Raw genomic sequence first — 21,183 nt, 5'->3', positions numbered from 1 at the left:
ATCAACTGCGGGAAAATACGTCACATGGGTTGCGTCTTGCTCCATTTTTTTCTACTTTGAATAATCTTCAACAGTTCCAAATACAGGACTAAGAAATGTTATAAAGATTTCAAAGAATGTAGGATCTGGGCTCTTGCAATATACGAACCTGAGATCTGAAGGCAAATTATAACCGGAAATCTGATACTGTATTTGACCGTCGCTAGGAGAATAGCCGGTCCCTATATTGAGAAAGTCACAACATTGTTCGGTTCGGAAATCCAGAACATTTATAACCACCTCATATCCTTCCGGTGCCACGATGTACCAAGTGTATCTGGCGCTGTTGTGATAATTTGAGGGATAGTTTGGAGACGTTATGTTCAGAGGGTGTCCGGCAACCGGATAAACATATTCTCCTGTAAAACACACAAATTATAAAATACAGGAATCAAGAACTGCATATGATTTGCGATATTTTGCATACCATTAAAGGGGGCGCGATAGTTCTGGTTTGAGGGCGCCATAGCTCAGATACAGTCATGTAGCTAAAGTGGTTGTGTCGCAATCCGGAGACCCAAATTCAAAACAAAGTCAGTGAGCTATGTAGTGTTGCGTGGTAAGACAAATTGAATTACACATGAGATTTTGCTCTAAATAAAGGCCTGGTCCCACTGGTCGATGGATACAAATCGTATTCATAAAGAACGCAGCGGACGAGCAAACTTCGGGGTGACTCCATCCGTTTCATCCGCTCCAGAAATTGGCGAAAACATAACGGAAAAGAACGGACGTGGGTAGTATGTAGTGCGGATGTTAAACGGATGTTCACCGGAAACCTTGCGGATTAAAACGTATCGAACTGGATGACAGCTCCAAAGGGGTTACCGGGGATTTTGAATACTTAGAATACTACGAGATGCATATGTTTACATCATTTCTATTTCCGTAGCTACTAACGACGTATAGACGTTCCATATACCTTATCTCTCCTCCCTCTTTCCGTTGTTCAGCTTCAGTGGATCTGAGTTGCGAGGATGCCCAGAGGATGCAGAGAAGATACAGCGGACGTTTAATGGATGATAACGGACATTGAACGTTTGTTGCTCGTATATGTTACGGATTTAGATAGTACCCGGCGGATAGTTCATCCGGTCTATAAGTTTTGTGCAGCTAAAAACTTTTTGCGCTGATGCAGTGGACGGATGCTCGATGGACAGAGCGTATAAGGCACGTATACAATGAGTACACAACGGATGCATAGCATTCTCCAACTACTTTTTCCGTTTTACATCGTCTTTGCATCCGTAAGTGCAGTGGGACCGGCCTTTAATACGTTTAACTCATATTTCCTTTCAGTATTAAAGCCAAGAAATTGCATTGTCACTGTCTCTACACGATTGTATATACTACATAAATGTGTAATTGTTAACGTATTCCTCTAAGTTCGAATAGTCGTACACTACCTTGATGTAGAAATAGGTTTCTTTATGTCGATATTCTTACCAACGGGAGGGTAGTTGGTAGGAGTCCACCATCCCGGGTTTGTGACAGGTTCTTCAGTTCTAGTTTCTGAAATATATTAACAAAAACAGATACCAGTACCTCGTCTCCGGGAACAACATAAATGATAAAACCTATTGAGTGAGAATGGTAAAATCATTTTAGCCAAAGTCTATTCTTATGATAATAATACACATCAATTATTGTTCTATGCTCTGATCATTCTTATCGATCGAATCTGGTCATATGGAAGTCATCATCGATTTCCATCATTTGGGCTAAATCCGTGACGTCATACTAATCAAGTGGGGGTGAAAAAAATAGATCATCTCCCCAACCCCTCTTGAACAACGCTCACTGATTGGATTTACGTCAGTGATTTGCATCATACTTAGGGAGCGTTTCATCAAATTTTTGTCTGACAAGCTGTCAGATCTAACAACTTTTCTGGATTACGATTTGCTGACAAGTACAGTTCCTAAGGCAACTGTCGGGTAAAACAGGACATGTCAGATAAAACATCCGACAAGTCTGTAGCTTTTTATTACATGTATTAGGAGGAATATTCTTGTAACGCACTTATTTGGCAATTACTTTGTAATGCGTGCTTGCATATGTATTACAGAAATCGCGTCACAAACACAAAACTGACAACGTTGGTTTTTATTTCTTACAGTAGAAAAAATTGTGAAACAAGTATCAAACCTACCATTTGTGCACATTAGGGCATAATCATGACAGCAGTCACCATTACCCTGGCAGAAAGAATCGCAGTAACAACCTCCAACGTAACCACAATCGCAGCATCCGTGACAAAAGGGGCCTAGAAATGAGTAGTCAAGTCTGGAAATATTATTTACTTGATCACTTAATCACTTTTCTTTTTGCATTTTATCTATTTCATTCTTGTTTGACATCCCTTTACAACAAGTTTCCAAACTGAAATGGAAAGAAATCAACCCATACGTGATTAACAAATAAATCAAATGTGCTCAAAGCTTAAATCGCTACCTCCTCCAGTATGTTCCAGATTGATTTGAAGGAAAAATCCTCCTTGATTGGCTTAACTTAATCACTTAATCACTTTTTTGCATTTTTTCTATTTCATTCTTCTTTGACATCCCTTTACAAAAAGTTTCCAAACTGAAATGGAAAGAAATTAACAAGCTCAAATCGCTAACCTCCTCCAGTATGTTCCAGATTGATTTGAAGGAAAAATCCTCCTTGATTGGCTTAACTTAATCACTTTTTTTGAATTTTTTCTATTTCATTCTTCTTTGACATCCCTTTACAACAAGTTTCCAAACTGAACTGGAAAGAAATTAACAAGCTCAAATCGCTAACCTCCTCCAGTATGTTCCAGATTGATTTGTAGGAAAAACCCTCTGTCTGTGACGGAACCATCACTATAGAACTCTATCCATCCCCTTGTCCCATTCAATCTGAAAAATCAAAGCAAAACAAACAATTTAATTATTGTCGACGTATACGTCATCTTAATCGTTTACGGTGTCATTTGCCCTTGATGGGTGAACATGATTATTATCTAAATTCAGGGGCGGTGTTACTGGATGTAGATATTGTAAAAGCAGTAAAACATAGAGTGTTCCTTTTCAACTTTGAAAAAGAAGGAAGACGAACGTATATTATCCAAAAGAACTAAATCTTGCCACCAATGTGACCAATCATTCCAGATATTAATCAACTGAGGGGGGAGTCTAATGGAGGGCTCCCCCTTTTCTGCTTTTTGAAGAATCTTCAAACGTTCCGAATACATCACAAAGAAAATTTCTAAATATTTCTAAGAGTGTAGGACCTGGGCTCTTGCAATATACGAACCTGAGATCTGAAGGCGAATTATAACCGGAAATCTGATACTGTTTTTGACCGTCGCTAGACGAATAGCCGGTCCCTATTTTGAGAAAGTCACAACATTGTTCGGTTCGGAAATCCAGAACATTTATAACCACCTCATATCCTTCCGGTGCCACGATGTACCAAGTGTATCTGGCGCTGTTGTGATAATTCGAGGGATAGTTTGGAGACGTTATGTTCCAAGGGTGTCCGGCAACTAGATAAACATATTCTTCTGCAAAGACACAAATTATAAAATACAGGAATCAAGAACTGCATATGATTTATGATTATTTACATACCATTAAAGGGAGCGCGATAGTTCTGTTTTGAGGGTGCCATAGCTAAGATACAGTCATGTAGCCATAGTGGTTGTGTCGCAATCCGGAGACCCAAATTCAAAACCAAGCCGCTGAGCTATTATACAGCGTCGCCTGGTAAGGCAAGTTAAAGTAAACATGTATGAGATTTTGCTACAAATAACCCACATTTGCTTTAAGCATTGACGCCAAGAAGTTTCATTTTCACTGCCTCCACACGATCGAAATTGTTAATATATTCCTGCAAGTTCGAATAGTCGTACACTACCGTGATGTAGAAATAGTTTTCTTTATATTGATATTCTTACCGACGGGAGGGTCGTTGGTAGGAGTCCACCATCCCGGGTTTGTGACAGGTTCTTCAGTTCTAGTTTCTGAAATACATGAACAAAAACAGATACCAGTACCTCATCTCCGAGAACAACATAAATGATAAAAACTATTAAGTGAGTATGGTGAAATCATTTTAACCAAAGCCTATTCTTATGATAATAATACACGTCAATTATTGTTCTATAATCTGATCATTCTTATCGATCGAATCTGGTCAAATGGAAGTCATCATCGATTTCCATCATTGGGCTAAATCCGTGACGTCATACTAATCAAGTGAGGGGGTGGAAGAAAGAACATCTCCCCTCACCACCCCCCCCCCCCCCCCCCCCCTTGAACAACGTTCACCGCTTGGATATACGTCAGTGATTTGTTTTAGACTTGGGGGGCGTTTCATCAAAATTTTTGTCTGACAAGCTGTTTGATCTAACAACTTTTCTGGATTACGATTTGCTGACAAGTACAGTTTCTATGGTAACTGTCAGATAAATCAGGACATGTCAGATAAAACTTCCGACAAGTCGTTTCATGAAACGCTCCCCTGCACTCGCCTTGTTGTAGCTTTATATTAGGTGGAATATAACACGCGTTATCTGTATACCATTCTTGTAACGCACCTATTTGGCAATTACTTTGTAATGCGTTCAGGAATACACTTTTAACTATGGCATACCTCGGCCTCTCGGCAATGAACGATGCCTTACTTTGCACCGTCCGCTTATGCGTATTTCAAGGATCACATGGAACCCATGCTTTACAATGCGTTCTTGCATAATTATGTATTACAGAAATCACGTCACAAACGCAATACTTACAGTAGACAAAATTGTGAAACACGTACCAAACCTACCATTTGTGCAAATTAGGGTATAATCATGGCAGCAGTCACCATTACCATGGCAGTAAGAATTGCAGTAACAGCCTCCCATGAAGCCACAATTGCAGCATCCTTGGCAAGAGGGACCTAGACATGAGTAGTCAAGCTTGAAAGTATTGATCACATGATCGCATTGATCGCATAATCACATTTTTCCCCAAACTGGTGGGTGTTTCATAAACCTGCTCGTAAGTTAAGAACGACTTTAAGAACGACTGGTTATCATTTCTTACGCGCTAAGTAATCACCAATGAACATATCATTTACCACAAGAAAGAATCACCAGTCGTTCTTAAAGTCGCTCTTAGCTTACGAACAGCTTTATGACACGGCTCCCTGAAATGGTAAGCAAGTAACCCATACGTAATTAACAAAATGTGCTTAAGACCTAAATCGTTTACCTCCTCCAGTATGTTCTAGATCGATTTCAATGAAAAATCCTCTGTCTGTGACGGACCCATCACTATAGAACTCTATCCATCCCCTTGTCCCATTTAATCTGAAAAATCAAAGCATACAAAAATCAATTGAACAGTTACTGTCGAACTATACATTTGTTAATTGTATCACAACAATCACACCATCCTAATCTTTAAGGATGCCATTGAAATTTCCGAGACAGTTCATCTAATTTCAAGGGCGTTGTTACTGGATGAAGGGTCTATAAATGCAGTGAAAAGGGATGGGAGTTCCTCTTCGAATTCGATTTGAAAATATAAGACGGAAGCATAATACCAAAAGAAATATCTTAACCTTGTAACCAATCATACCCATATATTAATCAACTGCGGGAAAATACGTCACATGGGTTGCGTCTTGCTCCATTTTTTTCTACTTTGAATAATCTTCAACAGTTCCAAATACAGGACTAAGAAATGTTATAAAGATTTCAAAGAATGTAGGATCTGGGCTCTTGCAATATACGAACCTGAGATCTGAAGGCAAATTATAACCGGAAATCTGATACTGTATTTGACCGTCGCTAGACGAATAGCCGGTCCCTATTTTGAGAAAGTCACAACATTGTTCCGTTCGGAAATCCAGAACATTTATAACCACCTCATATCCTTCCGGTGCCACGATGTACCAAGTGTATCTGGCGCTGTTGTGATAATTCGAGGGATAGTTTGGAGACGTTATGTTCCAAGGGTGTCCGGCAACTAGATAAACATATTCTTCTGCAAAGACACAAATTATAAAATACAGGAATCAAGAACTGCATATGATTTATGATTATTTACATACCATTAAAGGGAGCGCGATAGTTCTGTTTTGAGGGTGCCATAGCTCAGATACAAGTCATGTAGCCATATCAATCCGGAGACCCAACTTCAAAACCAAGTCGGTGAGCTGTACAGTGTCGCGTAGTATAAGGCAAATTTATTTACACAGGTATAAGATTCTGCTATAAATAACCCACATTTGCTTTAAGCATTGACGCCAAGAAGTTTCACTTTCACTGCCTCCACACGATCGAAATTGTTGATATATTCCTGCAAGTTCGAATAGTCGGACACTACCTTGATGTAGAAATAGGTTTCTTTATGTCGATATTCTTACCAACGGGAGGGTAGTTGGTAGGAGTCCACCATCCTGGGTTTGTGACAGGTTCTTCCGTTCTAGGCCCTGAAATGAAATCATGAGCAAAAACAGATACCAGTGGCAATAGTCTTAGAGATCGATATAAATGATAGGCCTCAGTGAATGTCATTGAATAATTTTTATCCAGAGTCTGTTCTTAAAAGCTGAAAACTTGATAAGAGTTGATAACCTGATTAAATAAAGATGTCATTGTGTGAAGGCGTCCACATCACCTGGTGGGAAAAAAGTCGAGAAATTATTTCCCAAGATAACGAAATCGATGTAGAGCCTGTAAGAAGAGTTAGAATAGTGCGGGTCTTATCTTTACTTGTGATATTTCTAATTAAAGTCTTCAGATTCACTATGTAAAGGAACAAAATCAAAAGCGAACCCATTAAAGTAATCATTCGTTTAGATTGGTTGCGTTCAGGAATACACTTTTAACTATGGCATCCTCGGCCTCTCGGCAATGAACGATGCCTTACTTTAATTTGCACCGTCCGCTTATGCGTATTTCAAGGAGCACATGGAACCCATGCTTTACAATGTAGTTGATTTCTTGGCAACTGCCCTCAAAATTCATAGTTTTAAAGATTGAAAAGAAGTAGAAAACCTACCCTCGGTACGCCACCACCATCTTGTTGGAGTCGGTCGGTCCGTCCAAGGATCACTAGTGGGTTCTGAAGGGTTGGAATAGAAAACAATCCGTGAATATATTCTCTTTCATACTTTAGAGGAAGGCATTCTCGGCGCTCATTTCTCACCATGTCATTTTGATATAAACTGCATGGTAACACTGTTAATTTCTCTTCAGTATATACCAAGGACAAAGTTTCATGAAAGATATGCAAAATCATGAAATACGGCCGGCAGTCATTTCACCGTCGTCTGTTTTAATGTCAACGCTGAGTTTAGATCTTTTTTATATATTTATGTTTTCCTCTAAAATTCCGATGTTGGAAGACAATCTTGTGCATTCAAATGGTCATCACCATGATCAAACACATCAGCAAAAACGTGAACGTAAAGTTACAATTAATTAAGTCGGGGACTATCCCATAAACCATGTAATATGCTACTAAAAGTAATTAACGAATTGCTAACAATTTTATGTGTGAATTTGTTAGTTTACGGGAAAAAAGCATATATTAACCAAACAAAACATGATAAAAACAATCGCACTTTACCAACACAATATTACAATTTACAATAAAAAAAATAGTTTTTTTTTTTAGATAGCATCTTACGTTCAAATGGAATGGACGAGTTTATAAGACTTATTTCGAGCTGAAATCCTCTTGCTACAATAGAATAATCACTGGTGAACTGGATCCAGCCAGTCGGCTCATCTAATCTAATTTTAGGAAAAGGAAAAATATATATTTGAAATCTTCAACTGGCGGTTAATCTAAAAACAATTGATGGTATGAAAACAATTGCGTCTTCACAATTAATAATAATCATAATAATCTAGACCCGAAAAAAGTAGGAAAATTATGATGTAGATACTTTTGTCCACACTTCAAATTTTAGGGGGACGTGTCCCCTGCTCCCCTCCACTATCAAACTGCTCATAATATTCCAGGTGACTGGAACACTCCCCAAGGACTCGAGGATGTGCATACGGCAGTCAGTCTCCATACTTTACCTTACATATGAAGGGTATGTATAACCGGAGAGCCGCTCAATCTGACTAGAATTGTTGGGTGAATCTCCGGTACCGATGGTGAGATAGTCATAATACATTTCAGTTTCAAAATCCAAAAACTGTATCGCCACATCGTAACCCCTTGGCCGTGCGCGGATGTACCAAGTGTATCTGGCGTTATTATGGTAACTTGAAGGATAATTTGGAGATGAGATAATCCTTGTGTCATCGATAGAAAGAGTTACATTTACATCTGTTTGATGAGAAAAAAATAGATAACTGATGCTTTCCATCTTAAACATATTTTTTTCTGAAATAATTAGACATTACTACGACTCTTATGAAATTGAAACAGAGAAGTACAAAAATCATAGAAAAATATACTTTCTGGAGCTGTAGAATATTCTCCTGCCCCCCCCCCCCAACCCCCTTCTCGGTTTCTCTCTCTCTCCCTCTCTCTTTCAAAACCCCTTAGAAACTATTGGAATATGTGAACACATTTAATTGGAAGCAAACGTCATTACAAACCTTTTTTATTTATTTCAATATTTATTGAATGTATAAATCAACATCAACAGTTACAAAATAATTACAGATACAAACTTACAAATCTTGGGGGAAGACAATTATATACACAGAGCAACTTACCCACTGGAAGATAGTTTGAGTGATTTGAAGTTGTATGATTCCATAACCCATGTGTCGTTTCTGCTGGTTCTGCCGTTGTTGGTTCTGAAAAAGTACCAGTAAATTACTTTTATATAAGCTCATACATCTTAATTAAGAATGTATAACATCGAATGTCGTACTGATGAAAATTGGACATTTAAGAGACCTGTTTTGTCGTACATTCATCAGGATAGACGACAAGAATCTACACAACGGTGGAAATTAAAACGTAAATTAATCGCATTAGAGATATACGGCAATGTGTATTGTCTTGAATTAAAATCTTCCCCTGGTTATCGTTGATATTTGATTTTCTATGTTTGGATATACCCCATGACTGTTTCAATGGACTCTGCAAAATAGTACACATCGGGTACACATATCGAACTTTCATACAAATTTTATTGTTGCGACCTTTACCTTGCACTAACATGATTTAATAAATTCCAAAATACCACTTCGACATTTAAAAATTACATTTTGATAACTACATTCTGACTAAAAATACATGTGTAAAGAAAATTCACCATCAGTATTCCACCGCCATCTTGTCGGAGTTGGTCGGTCAGTCCAAGGGTCAGCAGTAGGTTCTGAAGAAAATAAATGAAATCAATGATACCATAGTGTGCTTAGCTCACTTTTGTGTTCGATTGATCATCAAAAATACTTTTAAAATGGCAATAACAGAATCTGGTTAAACATTAGAAGATATACAACACTTACCATCAGTATTCCACCGCCATCTTGTAGCAGTAGGTTCTAAAGGGTGCGAAATAAAGTCAGTGGTACTCTGTAACTTATTCTATTGTACCGTTTGTGTATTTATATGATCATCTCATATGTGATATAAATACGAAATCAAACGGCAACTATACACTCAGGTTATAATGATTTACCACGTTGTAGTTGTAGTTGGTCAATCCGTATATGGATCGGTAAAAGGTGTTTCTGAAAGGTGGAATATAAAAAAAACTCCAGTGACTCTCTATTAAATGAAAGATTTAACTTTCCAAAAAAAGTATCAATATTTCCTTCTGAGTAAATAAGAGGCATATCATATCCCTTCCTAATGTTCAATCAGCGATACCTAAACATTTTAGAAGAAATTGAACAGGGTTCCCACAGAACTTTGAAAACAGAATTCCATGACTTCTCCATGACTTCCCGTGACGTCCCGGGAGTTATGTAGAATTAGGGATGTAAAACTGGGAAAAATGGAAATCATGAACACCAATTATAATAGCAGAGTATGATCACAGGGTATGAGAGTTGCGAGACACGACAAACTGGAAAGCTGAAATAGCCAAGAGGTAAATGCAATTCCATAACTTTTCCATGACTTTTTACAAATTTTCCAAATTCCCTGACTTTTCCCACACCTTCCATGACCACAAAATTTTCCAGGATTTTCACGACTGTGGGAACACTGATAGAAGTCAACGGAGGAAGTCATTAAGGCCTATCTAAATGGCTGGTCCAACTCGCCGACGTACACAAAACGTATTCATAACGGCGGCCGCACACCTTACGATTGGTCTGCGACTCAATTTTGGAATAAAACGTAGTAGAATTTGATGCTAAAATTGAGACTTTAAATATCTTACTGTGTAATGTTCGAAATCATCGTACGAATACCTATGTTCAAATCTGTGACTATGCTATCATCCTTCTTAGAATAAGAGCAAATTTAATATCTAGTCGTAATGACGTCATAGCAGTCGTACGATTGGCTACGATTTGAAACTAATTTGGCTTTTACTCCAAAATAAAGGCTTGCAATCTTTCAAAATGGTTATACTAGTATTCTTTCAATTAATATTAACCTCAAATAAAATGATATGTTCCATTCACATTTTCAGAAATTGAGCAAAATGCGATTTGTTCCAAAATCGGATCGCGAACATTCGTAAGGTGTGCGGTGGCCTTTACATATACAGAGGACAAGCATAATTTCGAGGTGGCTCCATCGTTGTCATCCGCTCCAGACAAGGGACAAAATGGGCGAACAATGAAATCACAGTGGACGGATGCTCGATAGCTATAGAGCGTATATGAAACACGTATGCAAAGAGTACACAACGAATACATAACGTTTTCGAACGGATGAAGATTCTTTTCCGTTTTACATCCTCTCTGCATTCGTAGGTGCAGTGGGATCAAGCCTTGCGCCATAGACTTTGCCCGAGACTGAGACCCTGTTCTCATCTACGTTCGCAAACTAGATTAGTGGAAAATACCATTACGCGTAATGAGGATGCTCGAAGCGTTCTTGGGAGCGATCTTAAAGCGGTCTTTTAAACCTGTTTCTAGACCGGTTTTGCCTCTTGTCTTGTTTAAGCGTGAGGCACAACATTAATCGAGAAGCGATCCTCGCACATGATTGTTGGGCGCTCTACTCCACTCACTCGCATGCTGCAGTTTCCTATTTCTGGCGAAACATGTGACCCCACTGAGAGTGTTCGAGTAGCAACAGGTCTACTTTCCCCGTCTTCTTTACGGTTCTGAAAACCGATTCTGAAAACCAGGTCAGAAGATGGTGAAAAGGATGCTAGCAAAGCGATCTTCAAAATGGTTTCCTAAACTGGTATATGATCGCGTGGACATGGTAGATGTCCTAGTGCAGCGGGTAAATTGCCGTAGACCATGCTGCCGGAAAAATTCTGAATGTTATGGCGTTCCCTTATTGCAATATCACAAATATTTTGGTAAACAACTCACTGGCTTATAAAATGCTGACCATTTCTGCCTTACATAAAGTCTCGAAATTATTAGCAGCTGAAACGCTGATATTTTTCAATCCTAGATAGAGTCAACTTCTTTGAATCACTTTAAATACTATTTTACTTAATTTGACCGGGCGGCCCTAATCTGGCAAAAGGGTCTATCTGCACATTCGCCCTCGAAAAACTTTCTGAGAAAATCAGCTTTGAAGTTTGAGCATTTAATTTACTTGTAGAATACTTGAGAGTTAATTTTAGCTGGTGGACTCTATTCTATCACTTAGTTTATCTTTGAAAAATTATTTTTAGTCCCTTTTTATTATTTTAATCCCTTTACTTTTCTTGTAAGATCCAATTTAATGCAGATAGACCCTTTTGCCAGATTAATCTCGGGAGCAAAGACAGTGATATTTATCTGGCAAAAGGGTCTATCTGCACATAGACCCTATAAAAATTGGCTGTAATCTGGCAAAAGGGTCTATCTGCACATAGACCTTTTTGCCAGATTAAATGATGGCAGATAATATGTTTATTTTATCAGGCAAACGGGGTCTATCTGCAGATACACCCTGTTACAAAGGTATATCTGCACGGTTGGTAAACTATTATAATATTGGACAGGCTGCGCAGGACTCTCAACTTCATGGTCTACAACCACTTGGTTTACTATCCATTTTGTCCAAAACCATTTGGTCTACTGACCGTTTGGTCCATAACCATTTGGTCTACTAGGCATTTGTTACAAAACCATTTGGTCTAATAGGCGTTTGGTCCACAACCATTTGGTCTACTAGGCGTTTGGTCCACAACCATTTGGTCTACTAGGTGTTTGGTCCATAAGCATTTGGTCTACTAGGCATTGATACAAAAAAAACTATTTGGTCTACTATGCGTTTGGTCCACAAGCATTTGGTCTTCTAGGCGTCTGGTCCGCAACCATTTGGTCTAAGTAGTCATTTCATTTGGTCCACAACCATTTGGTCTACGAGGAATGTTACAAAAACCATTTGGTCTACTATACTAGGCATTTGGTCCGTAACTAATTGGTCTAAGTAGGCATTTGGTCTACCAGGAATGTAACAAAAAACATTTGATCTACTAGGCGTTTGGTCCATAACTAATTGGTCTAAGTAGGCATTTGGTCCACAGCCAGCCATTTGGTCTACCAGGAATGTTACAAAAACCATTTGATTTACTAGGCGTTTATAACTAATTGGCTTTGTTCTGGAAGCAATTGGTTGGATGCACAGGGTGTCTTAGCGATTGGAAAATGTAAAACCTAACCCCCCCCCCCCCCCCAACAAAAAATACATAAATAAATAAATAAATAAAATAATAATAATAATGATGACACTATCCAAGATTTTACACTTAATTGGCTAGGATATTGTTGATTATACAAAATTAATCAATTATAAAGTTGGGCATAACAATATTTTTTTTTTAATTTAATCCATCTTATAAGATCTTCATTAATTATAACCAATTGTATTTTGATTTCTCTTTCTTATGCCACAGACTGACGAAGAGTTTTACTTTGCCTTTCATTCTTTAAGAGCTATCTGTTTTCTTCTAAAATCTATGATTTTATTTTTTATATGGCAGTCTAACATCTACCAATTGTGTTTTTTCATTTCTTCTATTTTTTGCCTTTTTCTCCTCTCTCCCTTGCTCTCCTGTTCTTTTTCTCTACTCTTCTTCTTTCGTGCTATCCTTCTTTTCTTAAATATGTATTCACCTTTTGCAATGTTCTGCGCCATTGCACTTTGACATATAGAAGTAGTGTGGGGAGCTTATTTCAAATATTGCTGGCCCTCAGCGATCTGATCCCCTGAGTCAGGGTTATACGGGCGTAATTACAACTGGCAGGCCAAAGATATTCATTCGAGCAAACCCATTTTAAATCTTTAATTTTGATATTGCTGATTGACAAAAATGAATAAATATGATTGATAATCTTACACTGATTCTAGGGAGGGTAACTTAACTGAACTTTCTTTTTTCAAATTGGGATGACATATCACCACTTTGGAACTATTTTTATACTGGCGGAAGAAGTATTGCCATTTTACTGTCTCAAGTCATGAATTTGATCCTGTCAGGTGTAGTCTTCATAAATTCCGATCTATTTTTAAAATGAGCTACTCGAGGAACCCTTTTCTGGTCAGATATGGAATGTCAGACATGTATCCTATCCACTGGTAGTAAACATTCAATTCTCGAATTTCATACTTTTTTTGAGCGCCTCTTTAACACACGAGTCTGTGGGAAATGTTTTAGGCCCGTGATACCTCAGCTGCAAACTGGCAGCCATCTTGAAATCCAAGATGGCTGCCATGAAAATAAAATTATTTAAAAAAATCAGGTATTATAATTATAACGTAGATATTATTTTGAAATTTGACACTTGGGGTATTGAAATTTCCCCCAGTAGTCTGTCCAATAGATAGGCTGCAAAATGGCCACCATCTTGAAATCTAGAGAGGATCAACTGTCATGAAAATCCAAATTATTTTCTTGAGTTTTAAATAATTTGAGGCACTGCATTTTAGACATACATGTACAGGCAGGTTTTGGCCTGCTGGTTTTAGAATATTGCTGCCCCATTGATCGATCCACCAGGTCAGCTGAAAATGGCCGCCACTTTGAAATCTAGGATGGCTCATGTGACACTGTAAATTGGTATTATGTACATGTATGTATTTTGTTTTCATGGCAGCCATCTTAAGAAAAGGGTACCTCGAGCAGCTCATTTTAAAAATAAATCGGCATTTATGAAGACTACACCTGACAGGATCAAATTCATGGCTTGAGACAGTAAAATGGCAATACTTCTTCCGCCAGTATAAAAATAGTTCCAAAGTGGTGATATTCTTCCCAATTTGAAAAAAAGCAAGTTCAGTAAAGTTACCCTCCCTAGAATCAGTGTAAGATTATCAATCATATTCATTTTTGAAAATCAGCAATATCAAAATTAAAAATTTAGGGTGGGTTTGCTCGAATGAATATCTTTGGCCTGCCAGTTGTAATTACGCCCGTATAACCCTGACTCAGGGGATCAGATCGCTGAGGGCCGGCAATATTTGAAATAAGCTCCCCACACTACTGCTATATGTCAAAGTGCAATGTCGCAGATCATATAAAACTCAACGAAATAATTGCAAAATTTCTATGGCAGCCAGCTTGGATTTCAAGATGACGGCCATTTTTCCGCCGACCAATTGTCAGATTCCTTGGAGCCAGCAATTTTTTTTATTAACGCACCCAGATACCCATATACTACAAATTTTAGTGGCACATATGTAAAATTCAAGAAAATAAGTTCAATGATTTTTCATGGCGGCCATCTTTGATTTCAAATGGCGGCTGACCCGATGGTCAAATCGCTTGAGGCCGGCAATATTTGAAATCAGCGCCCAAAATTAAGCCTATATGCCAAATGTCAATACCGCAGTTCATATAAAACTCGAGAAAATGATTGCAACGATATTTCATGGCGGCCATCTTGGATTTCAAGATGGCGGCCATTTTGCTGCCAACCAAATGGTCAAATTGCTGGGGGCCGGCAATATTTGAAATCAGTGCTTTAAAATACCCCTATATGCCAAATTTCAGTGTCACATGTCATGTAAAACTCAAGAAAATGACATTTAATGATTTCTCATGGCGGCCATCTTGGATTTCAAAATTCCAGCCGACCTGATGGTCAAATCACTTGGGGCCGGCAATATTCGAAATTAGCACCCCAAATTAAGCCTATATGCCAAATATCAATACCGCAGTTCATATAAAAGTCGAGAAAATGATTGCAATAATATATCATGGCGGCCATCTTGGATTTCAAAATGGCGGTCATTTTTCCGCCGGCCGAATGGTCAAATTGCTGGGGGCCGGCAATATTTGAAATCAGTGCCTCAAAATACCCCTATATGCCAAATTTCAGTGTAAAAAGTTCATGCCATGTAAAACTCAAGAAAATGACATTTAATGATTTTTCATGGCGGCCATCTTGGATTTCAAAATGGCAGCCAATCCGATGGTAAAATCGCTTGGGGCCGGCAATTTTTTAAATCAGCGCCCCAAAATACCCCTGTATGCCAAATTTTACACTTTCTGTCAGATTCGAGCATCTTTTTCACATATCTACTGGACTAGATAGACCCTTTTGCCTGATTAAAAAAATACGCCTTCTCCACCATGTAATCTGACAAAAGGGTCTATGTGCAGATAAACCCCTTTGCCAGATTACTACCACTTTTTATAGGGTCTATGTGCAGATAGACCCTTCTGCCAGATTAGATACCAGTAAAATGATGGAATTTGATATTGGTGTCCTCTGGTATCTCGAAAACGAAAGCTCGAGCACCACTGAGTGTTGGCCAGATAAAAATTTTGGCCTCATAAACCCTAGAAATGAAAAAAAAAAAAATCCAAAATTTTGCAGATAGACCCTTTTGCCAGATTAGGGCCGCGGGACTTTGGCGATTTGTCATTGATGATCAGCGGGCAACAATTTTCCATCTGGGCGTATTATTACATTTTTACTGTATTTTGGTTGTTTTTCGCACTTAACACAACCCACTGAATGCTGATCGTGTAATCATCTCTTAATGCCCTTCAGAGAAGTCAGGCACTGCAGTCGCTTGAGAGTTTGTAAAGTTTCCTGGGAAGCGGGGGTGCTGGGGGTGCTGCGTGTATTATTTTCCATAGGCAGCACCCCCACGAAATCCCCCCTGTATTTTTTTAAATATGTTATAATGTACATGATTATTACATCCGACAATCGCAAATCATTTACATAGTCTTTCACATAATATTCCAATAACATCCCTCCTGTAACGCGACTCAATCAAGCTCCGGCACTCCGATACAGACGTGGTGGCGCGCGACACGTGATAACCATAGTAGTTTACACCCTACTCGATAGCAGGGAGGGACATATGGGATATGGGTGTGGTTGGACCAGGGTTGGACTTAAAACTTCCAGGTTTTATGTCGAATCAAGTGTGCGCGCGCCCCACCGCCCGTGTTTTGTATAAACTATTACAAGTCAGACAATAGAAATCAAATTTCACAGTCTTTTTCGTCCTGCCCCATGGCCTTGGGAAGCGGGGGTGCTGGTGGTGAAGCACCCCCAAAATTTGGGGGTGCTGCCCGGGGGTGCTGCATGTGTTATTTTACATAGGCAGCACTTCCTGGAAAGCATGTGGTAGGTATGATAAATGACAGAAATGTAATCAAAATGAACGACGTTTTGTAGAACCCCCCGCCCTTCATAATTTTCCGACACAGTACTTAACATAAAATAGTGTTTAAATTCACCTTTTTTCAGATCGGAATATCAAATATTTTCTGCTCGCGCTTCGCGCTCGCATTTTTGATTTTTATAACTAAAAATGTATTTAGAATGCCCAGATACTAGTTTTAACTCTAAACACGCGCACGCATGTTAATTCAGATACGCAGCTTGTTTTGGGGGTACTCCGGGCTGAAAATATTTATATCAAATACATTTTATCAAAAATAAATAGATTTTATGAAAATCTGATAACAAATAGTTAAGTTATTTAATTTTAAAGTTTAGCAATATTTTATGAAAATGGTGATATGCATGTCATCATGAATATCTTATAGGTGGGTTGACATGGGCGGAAATCTGTCCCCAAAGGTAGGGGGGACGAGGGCCTGTAAAATTTGACAAGGAAAAAAAAAAAAGGTTATCACCCTAAATGTTAGGTCATTTTAACCCCAACAAAATTTGACAAGCCCCCCCCCCCCCCATAAAAAAAAGGTTTTCACCCAAAAGGTAAGGTCATTTAGTCTAAAATATATGTATTATTTCGATTGTAAAGTGATGTATTTTTCTCCATCATGAAAGACCTAAATTTGATAGTGTCCCCCTATTTTTGGTAGGGGGACACGTCCCCCTGTCTCCTCTGGGATTTCCGCCCATGTGGGTTGAAAATGTCACATCCCCACTATCCTGTTTCTTGTGTTATTACATGGAATCAAAATTGTTTCATTTTTTTCATACCAGTGTGAATAATATGTCTCCCTTATAATGAAATAAGATGCAGCAAAGAATATCTAATGGACTAAATCAGTTGTCAATTCAACTGTTTTTGGTTCTTCAAGGGAAAATAATGAATAAACCTAATTCTATATAATAAAATTTAAAGAACAAGTGGGGATATGACATCATCAGTTTGCTCATTGAATAATAATGAAGACATGCTTAAAACTGTTTCACCGGAATAATGCTAATCTTTAAAATGCAATAACTTTGATATTCCTTGTCGGATTTTTATCAAATCTTTATTCTTATGTTCGTCTGATTTTTCTTTATCTTTTCAAACCATATTACATTCAGTGCGGAATTTCAGATCATAATATCAAAAAAAATCTGCTCGCGCTTCGCGCTCTCATTATTAATGTCAAAATATATCCAATTACCCATCATTAACTTGATTTACAAAACATGAATTTGGGTCTGAAATCTCATTTTTATTTCCGCTCGAGCTTCGCGCTCGCATCAATTGTATAGTTATATACCTATCCTCTTCATGATTAGAAAAGTGCTCAAGATGTCCCGTTTTCTGGTCTGAAATCTCATTTTTATTTCAGCTCGAGCTTCGCGCTCGCATCAATTGTATAGTTATATACCTATCCTCTTCATGATTAGAAAAGTGCTTAGAATGTTTCGTTTTTGGGTCTGAAATCTCAATTTCGTTTCCGCTCGCGCTTCGCGCTCGCATCAATTGTATAGTTATATACCTATCCTGTTCATGATTAGAAAAGTGCTCAAGATGTCCCGTTTTTAGGTCTGAAATCTCATTTTTATTTCCGCTCGAGCTTCGCGCTCGCATCAATTGTATAGTTATATGCCTATCCTCTTCATGATTACAAAAAGTGCTTAGAATGTCCAGTATTTAGGTCGGAATGTCGGAATTTTTCAGCTCGCGCTTCGCGCTCGCATTATTTGATTGTTGATATATGTATCGTCTTAATGTATATGTATCGTCCTAATGGGTAACTGCAAACAGTCCGTATAACACGTCCCTTTCGATCAGGCCAGAGCGTATATTAAACTATCTGCTCGCGCTGATCACATTCGCAGTTATTTTTTGTTACATACGCATCTTGTTCAGGACCACAAACATTGCTCAAACTGTTCAATTTTCAGGACAAAATACATAAAATCCCCCCCCAAAAAAAAAAAATAATAATAATAGCTCGCGCTTCGCACTCGAGTTATCTAATTATATATCTATGTTCTTTTATAAGAAGACAGCTAAGAAGTGATTGTTATATATATGTGTATATATGTGTGTGTGTGTGTGTGTGGGTGTGGGTGTGTGTGTTAGGATGTGTGTGTGGGTGTGTGTGTGGTGCCCTATTGTGTGTGTGTGTGTAATTATGGAAAACTCAATTCTGTCCACCCCCCCCCCCCACCATTGAGGAGAGATTTCAGCACCCCCACTGAAAAAAATCGTTCCCAGGTCCCTGTGTGACTATACCAACTTTTAATACATCAATGCAATCTGCTTTGCACATGGTTTCCTCTTTACAGTGGAACATCCTAGCTATTCCAAGTATGATATTCAAACGTTCTTAAACTTTAAAATACGTGATATAATATAGAAAAACATGTTGGCAGCTGCACAAAGTAGGCCTAGACCTAATGGTAAATATATGAAGTTAATCCAAACTCACCATCAGTATTCTGCCACCATCCTGTTGGGGTTGTTCGGTTCGTCGACCAAGGATCAGACGTAGTGTCTAAAAGATGAGACATGAATATCACATATCCAGCATCAACTATGACAAAGAAATACATGGACCCATGCACAAGCATATATTGTCCCCAGACAAGTGGGCCCATGAAATGCTTTGTAGGATCTGATGCTGGATACTCGCCTGAATATCATCACGCAGCTCTCTTTTTTATAAATCTCGATCTTTAATGTTATATACATTCTCAATCTGGAGGGGAAAAAATGTAGAGTTTTCGCAACCACTACGTACGCAGACGTTTTTTCTGAAACGTTCCAAATCTAAAATCTATTGTCAAAAGCTCAGTCTGTGTCGGATATCGGTGAATCAGAACAGCAGTGTCGTCCGTGAGTCTTGACAAACTACACAGTTTTTCGCCTGCTCCGGAGCTTACGACGACCAGCTGTACCGGGTCACCAATTTTCGACAAAGACCTCAGCTGTTCATTGTGATTTGACAGGCACTTTTCAATAGATTTACTACGTTATAGATTTCTTCCCCGTTGCAATTGCGACAAATCGGTGTCGTCCCAACGACGTGGTAAATTTATCACAGATATTCTTGTCATTGTATAAGACACCTGTTTATTCTGTGGATTATGAGGAGTATTTCTACCGACAAAACATTCCATATCAGCTCCACTCTTCAGTTCATTATTTGTTGCTAAGATGTGTTTTAAACACGATTTTAGGCCTAAAATATAAAGATGATTTACATTACTGACTGTACCTACCTATTGTGCATGACAAAATATCCGACATGCTTGGGCTCCAGGAGCCCGGGTGACCAGGCCCGCAGAAAGAATTGGTATAACCACTTGAAGCCGAATAACCGGAAGCACACGAAAAAGTAACGGACAAATACGTCGTGTACGAATCTAGGTATGGAGACATTATGACGTTAGGACCAGGGTCTGGGCGATTGCAATCTGTAACAGATAATTGATAATATCATTAATATGTAGAATGTATGAAGGACAAAAGGGCTACAACGTGAACATGCCCTTGGGAAGCACAGCACCCCTTGGAATCTACAGAACTTTAACTAAAATCACCTTAATTTGGGAGTAAAACCCCTTTTTTTTGCTTGGCAAATTTTGGCTGCAGAAACAAAAATTGTGCTTACAGCCAGCACCCCCTCTTTAAAAAGTGCTAATTTTCAGAAATGTTGAGATGATTATTTAATGAATAGATCTAATGGTTGTTGGTACCAAAATGTATGCTCGCATTTCAATATTTTAAAGAGGAAAACGTCTGGGCAATTAATATACAGTTTGAACAACTGACCACTTATACGTTCCTGAAATAATTTTCTACATTAATTCTCGTTCGTGTAATTTTTTTTCTATGCTATCAATTTATCATGACTCATGGAATTTTCGAAGTGAAGTTGAATTTTGAGGAAAGGGCGCTTGACATTTATCATTTTGGTGGAAATGCCCATTTTTTTTTGCTGGGAGAGAGATCATAGAGGACTTTAATCACCCCGACTGGATGAAAAAATACTCAATTGCCCCCCCCCCCCCCCCAAACAAAAAAAAGAGAGAGAGAAAAGAAAATTGAGAAAACATTTTAATAAATAATCCTGTCCAATTGTACCAAAACTGCGCACCAGATCTTTCTTCTTGACTAAAGGAAAAGATTAATGGGTGTACGAAGTGATGGTTAAATCATATTTCCAACTTAAAATATGTCTTACACTGAAGAGATGGGACACATAGCGACAGAAAATGAAGCAAGAAGAGAAAGAAAACTCCCTTCGCGCCTGCCATCATTTCCCTCTTGCTTTATCAGCGCTGGCCGTCAAGACGTTGCTCCTCAAGGTGAAAACGCGTTGCCTCTGGAGTCCTCCAAGAGCTTCTTTTGTAACCGCTGCAACAGACAGCATGGACAGTACAGACCACAGATCTCTCTCCTTCCAGAGAAT

The 21,183-nt window shown here is 38.5% G+C and overlaps 1 protein-coding gene across 2 annotated transcripts in view; it reads right to left on the bottom strand.

Moving 5' to 3' along the window:
* The window catches only part of LOC129278308 (deleted in malignant brain tumors 1 protein-like), a 34,872-nt gene extending 13,689 nt beyond the window's left edge, over positions 1-21,183 (bottom strand). For both annotated transcript variants that reach the window (XM_064110401.1, XM_064110402.1), the window contains exons 1-17: positions 20,956-21,183; positions 19,991-20,185; positions 19,198-19,263; positions 9,292-9,354; positions 8,744-8,827; positions 8,096-8,348; positions 7,695-7,801; positions 7,065-7,127; positions 6,427-6,492; positions 5,795-6,044; positions 5,268-5,365; positions 3,965-4,030; positions 3,322-3,571; positions 2,827-2,924; positions 2,192-2,305; positions 1,486-1,551; positions 149-398 (exon numbers count right to left, since the gene is read on the bottom strand). In XM_064110401.1, coding sequence (XP_063966471.1) covers positions 149-398; positions 1,486-1,551; positions 2,192-2,305; positions 2,827-2,924; positions 3,322-3,571; positions 3,965-4,030; positions 5,268-5,365; positions 5,795-6,044; positions 6,427-6,492; positions 7,065-7,127; positions 7,695-7,801; positions 8,096-8,348; positions 8,744-8,827; positions 9,292-9,354; positions 19,198-19,263; positions 19,991-20,185; positions 20,956-21,031 — 2,165 coding nt within the window. In that variant the 5' untranslated portion in view covers positions 21,032-21,183. The remainder of the gene's footprint in view (positions 1-148; positions 399-1,485; positions 1,552-2,191; positions 2,306-2,826; positions 2,925-3,321; positions 3,572-3,964; positions 4,031-5,267; positions 5,366-5,794; positions 6,045-6,426; positions 6,493-7,064; positions 7,128-7,694; positions 7,802-8,095; positions 8,349-8,743; positions 8,828-9,291; positions 9,355-19,197; positions 19,264-19,990; positions 20,186-20,955) is intronic.

This window comes from Lytechinus pictus, chromosome 15 (assembly GCF_037042905.1).
Source record: "Lytechinus pictus isolate F3 Inbred chromosome 15, Lp3.0, whole genome shotgun sequence".
In the NCBI taxonomy this organism is placed as follows: Eukaryota; Metazoa; Echinodermata; class Echinoidea; order Temnopleuroida; family Toxopneustidae; genus Lytechinus; species Lytechinus pictus.
The sequence above is the reverse complement of the archived record's forward strand: the minus strand, read 5'-3'. Positions and strand labels throughout refer to the sequence as shown.